The sequence below is a fragment of the Lottia gigantea genome (assembly GCF_000327385.1).
Source record: "Lottia gigantea unplaced genomic scaffold LOTGIsca_1, whole genome shotgun sequence".
Taxonomy (NCBI): Eukaryota; Metazoa; Mollusca; class Gastropoda; family Lottiidae; genus Lottia; species Lottia gigantea.
This window is the reverse complement of record NW_008706746.1, coordinates 1,370,235-1,385,158: the sequence shown is the minus strand read 5'-3', so window position 1 is coordinate 1,385,158 and position 14,924 is coordinate 1,370,235. Positions and strand designations below refer to the sequence as shown.

Sequence of the window (14,924 nt, the reverse complement as noted above, 5' to 3'; positions counted from 1 at the left end):
CAATCAATTTGCCCACTGAAATGGAAAGTTAATAGGCTAGCTATTGGTATTTTGAGAATGAATAATACCATAGTCATTAATTAAGTTTATTGGTATTTACATTCACAATAAAATAATTTAAATCATAACAATATCATAAAATCATTCAAACTCAACAACAAATTGGATTAAAAACTGATTTGATTCAATTTAAAGATTCTTTTACTTTAGTAATTTGCTTGAAAAACTTCACAAAATCAAACACGTCTGGGTTCTCTGCATACTGTTAAGGTTATTTTATTTAGGTTTGGCTTTTTATTTAAATGCTTGTCACATTGGAATCCATACTAACTAATATTTGAAAATGCATTTCTTACATTTATCTATCAATAACAACTTTAGTTGAATCATATCAGTGATTGAATCCAATCAAGATTATGAACAGATTGCACAAAAATAACATATTCCAAATTCCCTCTTTTTTGGTTTTGATATATCCAATGAGTAAGTGCACCTTAGATCAGTCAGAAATTTTTTAACTAACTAGAAACAATGTAGGTATGTCCAATTTTCCAAATTACATTGATTTCCATCTAAAAGTATAGAAACTGAGAGTTGTGGTGTCCTATTCAATTTGGGCCTTAATTTCATGCTGCTTTTTGAAAGATAAGTCATGGATGGAGTAATTCAATGCTAGCCTACATTTACAGATTTCCTGCTGTCCATGTATCAATATTACATAACAGTGGGTTGTTTTTTTTTTCCCCATTGTAAGCATCATCGCCTTTAATGTATCAGAACTGCATCAGCTGTTTATTATTGTATAGAAACAAGTATCTTATGGTATACATGACAATAATGATATTACCATATAATAAAGTTGATTTTACTATGTACATTATTATGAGGTTAAGGAGTCTGTCAGTGAGTCAGTCAATGTCCCATCCAGTGTTGTAAATGACCATCACTATATAACAGATTAAAAGTAGGATAGAGAGAGCAATGTTCATCTTTATCTTGAGGTACACCAGAAGACTCGAGCTCATGTACTATACTTTCATCCTGAAATAAATTACATATACATTTATTGATAATACAGGAACTTAGTAAGGCAAATTATAGGAATTATTATTTAACAAGCACTAAGTAAACTTGGTTTTTTGGTTATGATCCTAAACTGTATATTTGTTGCAAATCAGAAGTTCAATTACAATTTGGATATCTTGTTTTATTCCTAAATTATATAAATACTGCTAGGACAAAGAACAATTTGTTCATTTGTTCAATTTCCAGATCAGATCACTAATTATATTTAATTGCCACTATTTGTTCATCTGTGTGAGCTATAAAGCTGATTTTGGTGAGCTGCCAGGTCTAGAACATCAACCTTAAATAATGGAGGTGCATAGGTCTATATTCGAGGCTAAGTAATAATAAAAACCTGGTCGTTTCACTTACCTGCCACTGAGCTATAAAATCCAACAACTTCAAAGAAATCAATCGACTTGATTCTAGTAACTTTTCTAAACTGAAATGAGAAAGAGATTAACTGAAGCAATGCTGGTATCTCAGAATGAGTCAAAATTAGGCAAAGTTATATTATAAAGATTATGTAGTTTTATACAATGTAGACATACATGTTTAATCTACCGATGTTGTCAGGTTTCTACCGCTTTTTAATGTTGTCTACCGCTCTACTGACAGGATACCCAATTCTACAAATTTTCACGGGACCTACCGTTTTCAACGTCCAAATTTTCCACCATAAATCAACAAAATATCTATCATTACTTGTATCGTGATTGTCGGTAACACGCATTAATCTCATCATGTAATAATATTATCATTGCCTGATTAATTAATTCCCCAATTACGATGGTAATTTGATTTATTTTCACCCCATAATGTGTATTTTAAGTCCACTGAACCTATTGCCTATTGAACCCATGTAACTAGTTGAGAATGAGAGAAAACATACCTATCTTTTTTAAAGAGTCCATTATTAGAAACACGCTGACAAACTTCATTATTTAACTTGGTATCAAACAATGGTATTCCAAACACACAATCTAATATCAGCCACTCACTTTCCTCTAAATATTCACAGGACTTTTTACTTCGATCACTATCTAAATCTAAAGTTAAATTTTCTTTTGTTTTCGATTCAGGGGAGGTAGTGTCCAAGTCCAATGAATCAAGTTCTGAAGCTAAAACTTGAGCAGATTCAGCGTCTTTAATCCCATTGGATGGTTTATCTTGATCGCATGATGTACTCATTACAAATTGGTCAATGTTTGAATGAGTTCCATTGTCATTATTTGACCTTTGTCCTTTTGAACTATGACCTGTGGTTAATAATGTAATGTAACCACAAGAGTAAACTAAATCTAACAATGTTGTTAATTGTTGAATGGTTTTGTGCGATTGGTGGTGACCTTGACTAAATGGTCCTGAAAAACAAAATCATATATTTGAATTATACACTATATTATTACTACTTACTGAACAGTGGCACATAAAACTGCATATCATTTCATTTATTACATTACATCATTATTGATCATAGAATCAAAGTGATCATGAATACTATGTTATAACCATTTAATTACTGACATTGGTCATTATTATATGTAGCAGCTTTGGATAATCACAGCAGAAGTACTGGTATGTCATGTTTGTATGAATATTCCTTAGTATAGAGATCCTAGGAAAAATGGCAATATTCAAAAGCTTTACTTTGCTTCAAAAAAATGTATAGCCTCTGTGATTTTAGCCTTATTAGCTTATGTCTAGGGTATTAACCATTTTCCTAGTTTAAACTATCAATTGAATTTTCAGATAAAGAAAATGATGAAATTTCTAAAGGTTTAAGAGCAATATTGTATCTATGCCGGCATAATGTTTAGTTCACTGATCTTTTCTTCATAACTATTCCATCTATCCATTCAACCTGTACAACATCAATAATCTATGACAACACACGTCTAATTGTGAGCAAGTAACAACTTAACTACACAACACATACCTGTATCAGTTTTAGTAAATGGGAATGGTACTTGCACTATTTCTCCATCTTCTTGGTACCCATGACCCTGAAATGAAAGATGGCAGTGACACTAGCAGCTTTAATTGCAAGTACAAATCATTGTTTGTTGTCCATTCAGATTTGGTTCATGTTTGGTCTATTAAAGAATTTAGAAGCAAACTTCATTGTATTGCATGTCTTGATTCTTGCAAATAGACAGTAGATTGTGCAAAAATATCTTGTTGCATGTATTATTGTTTAATGCAATTTTATCATTACTTAGATTTTGTATATATCTCAAAGATAAAGAATTGTGAATATTGAAAAATTCTTTACCCAAATATCAATCTTATGACGAAATTGGATATATTTACAAACAAACAAAACTCAAAAGAATACATCAAGAAATGTGTATGCAGGTCAAATGTGAATGGACAGACTGACATACAAGGTGAAGATAGGTTAAGTCCATACTATGTGTGGGCATACAAAAATCAAAATAATCCATAAAGAATTGTTGCCCGTAGAGTGAGCATGAGTTGCACAATATAGCTAATAGAGTGAAAACGCCGAGTCGGGCACAATATTTTGATGAAAAATTATCAGTCACAAAAGTCGATAGGGTTCATCTTCATAATGACATTGACCCAAAAGAAATCAAAAGAATCCATAATGAATTGTTGCCTTACAGTGAGCACGAGCCAAATAAGAATGGACGACGAATCGAAGGACCGCCAGGGTGATTACAATATACACCTAAGTATATTTGAGGGCGTATAAAAGTGAGTGTTGTCAACTGACTCTTTTTAGTTATGAATGGAGTTTTAGTCATGTTTTCCAGTCAAAATGACTTAATGTCCTCAAACATGCATTACTAAAACCCATATGAACTGACTTGACCACTGACTTATAGGAGTACAGTTGGGCTACCAATTACCTAAAAACACTTGCCAGTGATTAATATTCAAATCCCTTACCTGAACAAAGACTGCAGAATGTGAGAGGGCATCATTTAAAGTTAATAAGATATTACTTGTTGATATTACACCAGGGTCGTGACCCCATGTTGTCACCAGTAATCTTTCATAATTCTACAAAAAAAAGTGTTTAGATGTTAGCCTTTTCTTATAGTACGCTAGTATTGTATAAACTATAGGAGTACATGTACATTAAGAGAAAAGATAGCTTCCAGGTAAGATAACATACGGCACCGGCAGCTGTCAGAAATGATAACAGAATGATTAGAGACTAAAATATGGATTTTCTCTCTTCATAATGCATTTGAATTTATTGATACATCGAGTGTTCCAAAAAAATTTCCCAAATAGATAGTATCTTAGCTGTTGGTAAACTGATTTCTCAGAGATATATTTCAATAGAAATAGACAAATCCTTCACCCTCTTGAAGAATCAGAGGATCCAAATTTCAATATACAGTCGACTCTACAAAATCTCTCTAAATATCCTATTTTTTTTATTTTTAAATTGAAATTAAATGTTTGGTTGTCCTGCAATCTATCAGAAATGTACTGTCAGTTTCACCAAGAGCTATTACTTCCAGGGCACATAAAAATGTCATAACTAATATTGATAATAATTATATATTTATGTTCTAAAGTAGGATGTGGAATTTCCATACTTTTTCTAGAGTGTTTACGAGCAATTGTGAAAGGACAGACATGGGTGACACCAATACACGCCCCCCATTTCATATCTGATATTTAGTTATACCAGCTGGTAAAGCTTATGTTTAGAAGATTAGACAGATAGCTGATATTGATCTATATTAATAGATTAATAAATAAATATTTAGACTTCTTTACAGATAGCTGTTACAAAGCTCTATAATTTTATGACTAATGAATCAAATACTATCACACCTAAATGAATATCTTGATGCATAGCATAGCATAATACTCTTATGTTTTCTTATTCTTTAAAGGGACTGGTGTGCCATTCTTTTTGACCAATCATACTTTAGTCTCAGAAACAGGAATTTTTTTTAGCTAAGCCAATCAGTAATAGCGTTCACAGTCGAAATTTGGGCCTTCAAATCCATGTGTGGTCAGAATTATCCTTATTTGAATACTAAAATCACGACTCGTTATTTTTAGAAACTCGGTTATATATAGAAATAGTGAGTAAAATTCCTAGTTTGAGATATTTTTGAAGGTATTATGCCATCTTCGTACATTTCTAGTATTTCTGAAGATTATTTACATATTTTCAAAACTCAAATCAACCCCCAAAATGGCGCTATCCCTTTATCCTAAACCAGAATTTAATATGTAAATTAAACCTTGAAACAGTGTTGGCCCCAGAGAGTGTGTCTTATTTGCAACCATATAGGCCAAATGTCAAATATTTAAATATAATTTATTTATCTTTGATAATAGAAAAAACTAAAAAAAAACACAAAGCTATGATAGTTTCTTAAAAAAAATTGTATATAAAGTTTTGAATTAGACAGTATAATGTGAGTTATTATTATTTAACAGTTATAGAAATTTAATAATAGGAAACTTTAGAGACGAATTTTAGAGTGTTTTTTTTAGTATTTTGACTATAACCTAGAAATAAGAAACTTGACAATTAATAAATGCATACCTAGTTTCATAATGATGAAGTCAAGGAATTTTACTTCGAAAGTGTTAATCCAATTGTAACAAAGTTCAAACTTGTCCAAGATCTAATCAGCGTACGCATGCTTATCAGGTTTCATTAAGATCAGATAAAACTGTAGCCTCAATTGTGCCTACAAGCCAAGTTTGTCGCTTTTTTATAATGTCAAGGGAATAACACCAAAACCGTCTATCCAATTATTACCAAGTTTCATCAAGATTAGATGAAGACTAATCTGTATTGTGGGTGCTGGATGGACGGACACACTGATAGATCATTTGACTGACGGAGAGGGGTGACATCAATATACATCCAAATTTCCAAACATAAAAGGCATTCCCTAACATTTTCCATTTCAAAATCTGAAATTATTTTAATATCAAAAAACTTTTCACTTCAATAATGGAAAGGCTTATTTTACTGTTTTAACATTGCATTGTCCAGTGTGCAAAAATAGGATGTTAAACTCCATCTCACTTCAATGACAAACAATCTCAGTTATAAAGTAACTTGCCTGGAAAACTGGTGGTAATCGTCTTAGTTTGGTCCCTTTAACTAATAACAAAGATGGTGGTCCACAATTTGTGAGAGTATATAAATATAATTTAAACCATACAGAGTTAACCTGTAATTACAATTTTAATCATAATTTTAACCACAATTAAGGAATGAAATCTACTACAGATGGTATAAAACTGTATGGATTTGGATTCTAACAAAAGCATCGCAATTTTCTTTTGTTGGGACCCAGTTTTTTAGAAAACAATAATAAACGAAACGAAATGCAACAGAATGAGATTCCTTCAAAATCACAAGGACATATTATGCATTACTCTGATCATGCTGTGTATTGTTTCAAGAGGGAAACACTCTTGTTGATTCTTCTGTACTAATTGAATCAAATTTATCAATAATATTATTGTGCTTAGTAAATACTCACTGACATTGTAGAGCTTCAGTCTGCACTATTCATAACTCTGATAAACTTATGCTAAGCTTGCACAATACTTCTATCAAATGCAATAATATAAACATTGCTTGCTTAATAATTCTAGAACTTTGTGAGAGAATCAGAAACTGTATAAATGGGAGATAACTGAAACTTATTATCTCATATGTAATATGATACAAACCTCTGGAATAGCAGGTCCTATATGAGGTGGTATAGAACTACTCACTGGACGTATCTCATTACTTAGTGGTGCCATAGACACTAATAAACTACAATGTACATAATAAAATTAAATCATATGGCATAAGTCAAGTATCTTCATTCTATAGTCTAATTGCTCCTGTTTGGTGACCTTACATGCATAATAACTGTCTCTTTATCTACAGCAGGCCAAATTATCATCAATTATTATAATTACCTGTAGTTCTTATTAAAGACTCTAGATCTGGTGGCTGGATCTAAACTTAACATACTTTCACAACGAATTAAATCTATTCCCAAACCACTATTAGTAGTGTTGTCTAAATCAGCACATAGCATTTTATTGTGACGTAAAAAACGTATTGTATCACGTAATGTTAAGGCATGATCAAAATATCTTCTAGCTTCTCCTTCAGCATCAGATCCAACCTATAAAATATACAAAACATTTATGCACTACATTTTTATATTCTTCAATAAGCCTACCTAAATAAAACTTTTCATTTTGCACATGAGATCTTATTGTCCAATCTGAATTTCCTCTATATCACACTGCATGAAGTAGCCTGTCTTCAGTAGCACAAATTTCTCTCAGTACACACTAATTAAAATAGCCAGCCTTTCATACCTACAATTACAGTCAAATTATATGAATCTTTGTGAAAAATATTTTCAACATATTTAATGGGTTATATACGGAAGTGTATTTTTTTTTTTTGAATTTTCAAGTTAGTATGTTGAATTTTCAAGTTAGTATCTTGAATTTTCAAGCTAGCATCTTGAATTTTCAAGCTAGTATGTTGAATTTTCAAGCTAGTATGTTGAATTTTTCAAGTTAGTATGTTGAATTTTCAAGTTAGTATCAAGTTAGTATGTTGAATTTTCAAGTTAGTATCTTGAATTTTCAAGTTAGTAAGTTGAATTTTCAAGTTAGTAAGTTGAATTTTCAAGTAAGTAACTTGAATTTTCAAGATAGTATGTTGAATTTTCAAGTTTGTTTGTTGAAGTTAGTATGTTGAATTTTCAAGTTAGTATGTTGAATTTTCAAGTTAGTAACTTGAATTTTCAAACTAATATGTTAAATTTTCAAGCTAGTATGTTGAATTTTCAAGTTAGTATGTTGAATTTTCAAGCTAGTATGTGTTAGTATGTTGAATTTTCAAGTTAGTATGTTGAAATAAGTATGTTGAATTTTCAAGTTAGTATGTTGAATTTTCAAGTTAGTATGTTGAATTTTCAAGCTAGTATGTGTTAGTATGTTGAATTTTCAAGTTAGTATGTTGAAAATTCAAGTTACTAACTTGAAAATTCAACATACTAGCTTGAAAATTCCAAAAAAAAAAAAAATTGAATGGCCCTAATATTCATTATTCATACATGTCATACACCAAAGGTAGAACATACTTTTATTCAAACTGAAAAAGAAGGGGTACCTTTTCTAATTCTGATAGGAAACTGTCCATGGATTCATCACTTAATTTACCAACTTCAAACATTGTTACTGCATGACTTTTTAAACCCTTTTTATGAAAAGCATAAGACAGGTTAAAATAAAGATACATTGTAAACTCATGTTCATAATGCGAACAGATAAACAGATGGGAGAAATGATAATATATGACCACAATGCCATTAAAGGAACATTCTGTTTTTTCAGAGGTGACAGTTTTGGTACATTCCTTTTGTACTTAACCCTTTAAAACAAATTCAGATTGATCAAGTAGATCAGATGTAAATTGCAACAAAGCAAAAAACAAATTGAATTTTTTCTATAACAAGATTCTATAGGATTTTGAATGAGTGAAATGTGGATATAAGTATCCTGAAACTATTTACATTTACATTCAAAAAACATTTTCCTTTTACAATAGTATTAAAATATTTGGTAAAACAATCTGCACGTACTGGTGAGAGGTTTCCCATCATTAAAAAAGCTGTTAAAGTTGAATCAAACAGGAAAGCTATTCTTTTACTTCCACCACTAGTAGTACCCACTACATCTGAAATAGTGTTTAGGAATAACAAAATGTAAAAAACTATTGGAAATATCACAGATAATTCTTATTTTCATTTATTCTTGGCATAAACTGTGTGATATTTGCTATTTTCCACAAAAAGGGCATTTTCATTCATTCAATTCAAACAAATATGTTCCTTAATGATTTCTGCATTTTGCAATTTTTGAAAACCTAGGAACTAGAACAAAATAACTACCAAATTTGTCTCAATATCAGTCACCTAGTCGTATGACAAGATTACTGTTTTTGATGACATTTCTTTCAATGATGACATAGGAAAGAACCTCCTGGGTGTGACAAAAAATGAGGAACAATTGATAGCAGACAGTTTCCATTTGAAGACTTTTGTAACATCACGATTTTATACTTATTTTTGTTATTTCTATTCTACCAGAAAATTAAACATCCATTCAGATATACATTCATTTACATAATAATATTTGGAGCTGAGTGATATGCCAGCGTCACAATATATATTCATTGAAGTTCAGTAAAATAAATATCATACAATTTTAAAATAGAAAATCATAAATATATATATAATTCTAAAGTGTCAAATAAATGAAGAATCTTACCCAACTCTAAGGCCATTGCAGCTGTTTCTTGTTCAGAATTATTATTACTATTGTGTGGAGTAGCTTCAGGCTGGTCACCCAAGTCTACATTCAAGGCACTGCTTAAATCTATTAATAACTTCTCTTCTCGATTTCTGAAAGCCACAACCAAATCAAAACTCGAAAGAGGAAAGCATGAAAACTTTTGGAACCAACTTTAATACAGTCATTTAAAAACACTTATAATTTCAGCATTAATAGAATAAACAAATGTCAGATTCCAATCAAATTGTTAAAATCTGTTTTGTGATCTTGTAAAAGTAAACAACATTTTGCTTGTGTTGCATCTTGACTAATATGCTGATAACCTTGGTGTAATTACACTCAATAGAACTTATAGCACCATGATACCAACAGAATGTATAGTCCACGAAATAAGATTAATAAGATATTAAATCTAGCATCAGGATCAGGATTGGAAATTGATATCTGGATATTGGCGTGTCATGATTTGAAATAGAATCTTACTTTTTAACATCTAAAGGTTTTGTATGTTTGGTTTGAACATGTAGCCAAGTGGGGTGCAAATCATCTGTTAATTCAACACCTTTCTTTTTAGCAAAACCTAGTCGACAATACATGGACACAGCGTTCTACAAAAGTTTTAAAACATCATAAGACAATAAGAATGTAACAGAAAGAGCCCCTTTATATAAACATAAAGATACTTTCTTTGTTATTACTTCAATTTCTTGGAATACTTGATTTATAAAAAAAATCTAGAAGGCAGGGAGAGTCAATTAAGATTCACACATAATGAGAATATAGAATCTGAGATAAATGCTGTCAAAATTAGACTTTCAAAATAATAGAAATATTACAAAAAGAAGTATTTTACCTTGACTAATTGTAGATCAATTTGTAAAACTGATGATAACTGTAATAAAAGTACAGAATTAACTATCATTAGTTTATTGACATTCAGTGCAGTGGATGGCTGACACTGTATTTTCCTTTGTTCAGACTCTAGAACATCTAGGTATTACTGTTCCAGGTCACTAATAATTCAACGACCAAATCTACCAGCTCTACTGGCTATTAAAATATATTTATTGAAATTGTCTTTGTTTTTCCAAAAATCTCTTGATCCATTCTTTTTACAAGTGTGCTTTTTCTCTATGTAATATTCCACAACCAATTATTATTGTGAAAGTTTTTCTAGAAACAAAGGCCAGATGCATTCAACTGTTAAAAACTGAGCACAGCTGAATATAGACATATTTAGGACTGATAGTCTTTTCTCAAGTGTAATAATCAAGATAAAGCTTAATTGTCTTTTTCTGTTATGACCTTTTAGAAGATTTGTAATATCTGCCATGAAACAATTTCAATTATCTAATACTCTTTAATTTGAACTTGTGACTGACTATAAAAACATGGAAGAAAAAGTTAAAAAATGAATTTACCTCAGCCACAGAAGTATGTTCATCAATGGAAACAAATATTTTGTACAGTAATGTTTCAATATAGTCTCCCAATACACGATTCATTACAAAACCTTCTAGTGGTGGAACACTAATACAATCCTCATCAGATATAGGTACATCAAGATATATTAATCCTTTACGATATAGACCTATAAAAGATTTATAGTGTTTTAATATTGATAAAACATATTAATTTCTCTTCAGCACATATTTAAGATTTTCAATCGAAGTCAAACAGAAAACAGGATGATACTGTCAAATCAGCAAATCAAATATATAAAGATCTGTAGTGACGTCTTAATAAATGAAGTAGGGCCATGCAGTTCAAAATTATCACTTCCATTACTTAAAGATTGTGCTTAATTTTTGTCATTTAATTGAAGGCAAAGACTAAAGCATGTTTATTCAAATGAAACAAATGTCAAAAAGACAAAAGTAAGTTATCAAAACATGACTACCAAGTACAGAATTTCAATCAACAGAATTTATGAATATTTACCTAAAACAAGATGCTTGTCTAAATCTCCAGCTGGTTGAGGACCACTATCTATTATGGTATCTATGACTCTTTTTTCTACTACACTACACATCTAAATAAAATCCTTTCTATGTTAAATCAAAGTGTCAGTAATTTACTGTACAGTGGATGTAACGAAACAAAACCATCATTTCTGACACATTATCGCATAATTCCATGCACTTACACCAGGTAAATCGACTGAATACATTACAGAACAGGTACACTTTAGTTGGCCAAGTGAAATAAAATATTTATGTTCATTCTAAGATGATCTATTCCCTTAACTTACAATAACAAATAATTCTTGACGCACATGGATTTGAAGGATCAAATTTCGATGGTGAGTTGGTCAAACGGATGGCAAACCTTCAACAATTCTTAATTATTGTGAGGCTGGCACATTTTCCCTCTTTGAGATGAAAGGCTCATTTAAGATAAAAGTCAATTTGAACAATTTGCACAAAATCTACCCATACATAAGGTAAATATCAGTCATATTTGGTTAAAATCACATTAATTGTAAGAAATACATAATTCAGGCAAAAAAAAAAATCATTTCTAATGTGATTCATAGTTAGTTCAGAAACATCAAGTTCAATTTCACCTGATGAGAATGGAAAATAAATTACCTTAATATCATCTTCTGTTATAAAACCAATATTGACAATCCACCAAGATTCTACACTGGCTCCCTCAACTGGCTGCAAGGGTAATAACTCTCTAACTGGTCGCTTACGGAAGAATTTCTGCAAAATAATATAGGAACATCAGAAATACAAAACTTTCCAAATGAGATATCAAAATCTTAACAACAATACAGCAAGCTTAATCTAAATAAGCCTTATTCAATATATTATGCCTGAAAAATCCATTCCTCAAATCAAAAAGTCTCACCTTGGAAGAGCGGCATTGATTCATCAGATCTATGTATTGGTTTCTACCAATTCCTAATAATCTTAGACCTATAAAATAAATAAGTGTCTCTAAATATATACATTTTAACTGATGGCTGTCTTAGCAAATATAGCATTACAATGAATGTAATGTAATAAATACCATTTTATTTCTTCAAAATAGATCATGGAAATCAGTGTACTCCCACTTTCACCACAAAATATTTCAAACTCAAAATGATTCATAAAAAAACTTACAATCAGCTGCTGTAAAGTTGGGTAAAGAATCATAGGATTTTTCTTGAGTCATTATATCTTGCATCATGTTAACATAGTAAGCAAAGGGAGTTAACCTCAATCCTTTGACAATGACATCTGCTAGATGGTATGGGTACAACATCAGATGTTCTCTGCTATATGTCACTACATCCTCATAATATTTCCTTTCATCTTTCAATAAATGACGAACTGAAAAATCAAGAAAATAGATTTCAAAGCACATGAAATATTTTGTTTGAGGCATGAATAAATAATAAACATAGTGGAGAAATGAATAAGCTGTACATTTTCACCTGATGATGACAATGTAGATTGTTGACATGTTAATATGTACAACATAAGTTTTATTTGCCTCTTTAACTGTTGCACAATTCCTTAACACATCAATGATCATTATTTTCCTATATTGAAATGTTTAAAAAATACTTAACTAGTAAAAATTATTTTATATAGACTAAATTGTTTTCACTACTTTAACATTATACTTACTTAAATTTCCTTTAAACCGAAGTTGATTTTTGACGCTAAAATTAACAATAGCTTTATCATATTCTTTGGCTGAATTTCCTAAACTCTGTTTAAGGAATAGAAAGAACTGAATGACTTTACTGTAATCAAAAACTGATATAAATAAATATGATTGAATATATTAAAGTCTTATACTGAATACTAAGGTTTAACAACTTGAGGGGCACCTGAAAAAGCTTTTCTTTTAACTGACTTAGTACACCCAGTACAATGTAATCACAAAGAATTAAATTTATAGGTCTTGGGCAGTATTCGATTGGTGGTACAAATTTTTAGCAGAAATTTCCCTGTAAATAGCAAGACTGGGATGGAGTTTAGCTAGGGACTTGACTTTGACACTGTTTTAATTAGGTACCAGTATGCCATCTCTTCAGTAAACTTAATTTCAGAACTCTCAATCCACATTTCAGACTACAGGAATCGGAAATGCTATCAATAATAAGGTACAATCAAGTAACCTTATTTCATGCTAACCTATTTTTCGTGCATTTCCAGAAAGGATTAATAATTTACTTCTGCGACCTCACGTGACCTCTGCAATTGCTTGTTTTGATAAACATGGGTTATCTCTACAATGTCAGTTAGTAGAATGAATCCAGTAGTTTCAAGCAAGGTAAAATGTATTAATGTATACTTTGACAAATACAAAATGGCGGATTTCAGTAATTAACAAACGTCACAATATTTCATCGGCCGAATTTCCTTATAATCCCTAGCTGTAATCAGAATTCCAAGTGCGTCTTCTAGAATGTAGTCCAACGAATGAGGTCACGTGACCAACTAGCGGATTCCGTGTCAGCAGAAAAATTCTATGGAACACAAAGTGGGCCATATTCTTATGTTGTTTCAATGACTTTTAGCAATAAATCACGCTCGTATTTTATTTTGTCAGTCACTATTTTTTAAATAATGGTTCTTAGAAGGAATTGTCACTAGTTATAATGAATTGATATTAAAGATAAATACTAAGAGAAGTTAATCATACCAATAGGTATCCATACAACATGTTTTTCTCGACTTATTTATAGATCAAACACTGTACACGAAAATAGGTGACGCATTTTGCTGCCGTTGTCAAGTCGGTTACTCATGAAATATGGATCAAACTGATGGATTCATAAAGAAAATCAAAACAAGTCAATTTTAATTATTTTGTAGAATATCTGAGGAAACACCTAAGACATAACAAAAAATTCTGTTTTTTTTTAACTTTGGCGAAATTTTGTGTTGAATCCTTACATGCACGAAATTAGGTTACTTGACTGTATAGGGTACTCTAAAAATAGACAGCAATGTATTTCAGAATGAATATCAATCAAAGTCAAAATAAATAAAAGCTTTAGGCTAATGATTAGCTTTATCAATCCAATAAAATGAGTCTGAGAAATATTCTGAAGTGGATATTAACTGAGTGAACGATATAAGTAGTGGGCCTACCTGTTTTACATTTGCTGGCAGAATTTGCCACTGGTGATTCTGTTTTATGTGCTTTTCAACATCTGAATTCATCTTCAAATTATTGACATAAACCTAGTTGAGTGAATTTCAAAAATTACAATGAATCGCGTCTTGGCAATCGTTTCTTAAGTAAGTTCTTTCCTCTTATTTTCTCATTTTTTTAATTTTCTTTTGGCAGTCACAACATTGCCACTTCCGGCATAATATGTGACGTTGGCTTTGATTAGTTATTTATTTCAGCCTATAAATGATCTTATAACAGGTGTTCGTTGGAGATGTAGTGCAATCTCTCTGTCTATTCGCACGAATTGTTCGCTGAAGGCTATTAAAACGAAAATATATCTCAATCAATATGGAAATGTCCTGATATATATTTGCATAAAATTTATCACAGAGACTTTTGTATTC

At 30.8% G+C, this 14,924-nt stretch overlaps 2 protein-coding genes across 2 annotated transcripts; both read right to left on the bottom strand.

Moving 5' to 3' along the window:
- Positions 1 to 912: 912 nt before the first annotated feature.
- LOTGIDRAFT_227830 (hypothetical protein) lies at positions 913 to 11,428 on the bottom strand (the record flags this gene model as incomplete). The annotated part of the gene is made up of 14 exons (XM_009045445.1): positions 913 to 1,041; positions 1,438 to 1,507; positions 1,958 to 2,429; positions 3,005 to 3,071; positions 3,982 to 4,095; positions 6,760 to 6,847; positions 6,997 to 7,208; positions 8,213 to 8,299; positions 8,685 to 8,779; positions 9,373 to 9,506; positions 9,880 to 10,004; positions 10,250 to 10,288; positions 10,818 to 10,987; positions 11,338 to 11,428. 14 exons carry the CDS (start codon positions 11,426 to 11,428, stop codon positions 913 to 915), a joined length of 1,893 nt encoding a protein of 630 aa, XP_009043693.1.
- Positions 11,429 to 12,183: 755 nt separating this feature from the next.
- On the bottom strand, positions 12,184 to 14,567 carry LOTGIDRAFT_177099 (hypothetical protein; the record flags this gene model as incomplete). Its single annotated transcript, XM_009045444.1, has 4 exons — positions 12,184 to 12,320; positions 12,510 to 12,719; positions 13,020 to 13,104; positions 14,496 to 14,567. 4 exons carry the CDS (start codon positions 14,565 to 14,567, stop codon positions 12,184 to 12,186), a joined length of 504 nt encoding a protein of 167 aa, XP_009043692.1.
- Between the last annotated feature and the right edge of the window lie 357 nt (positions 14,568 to 14,924).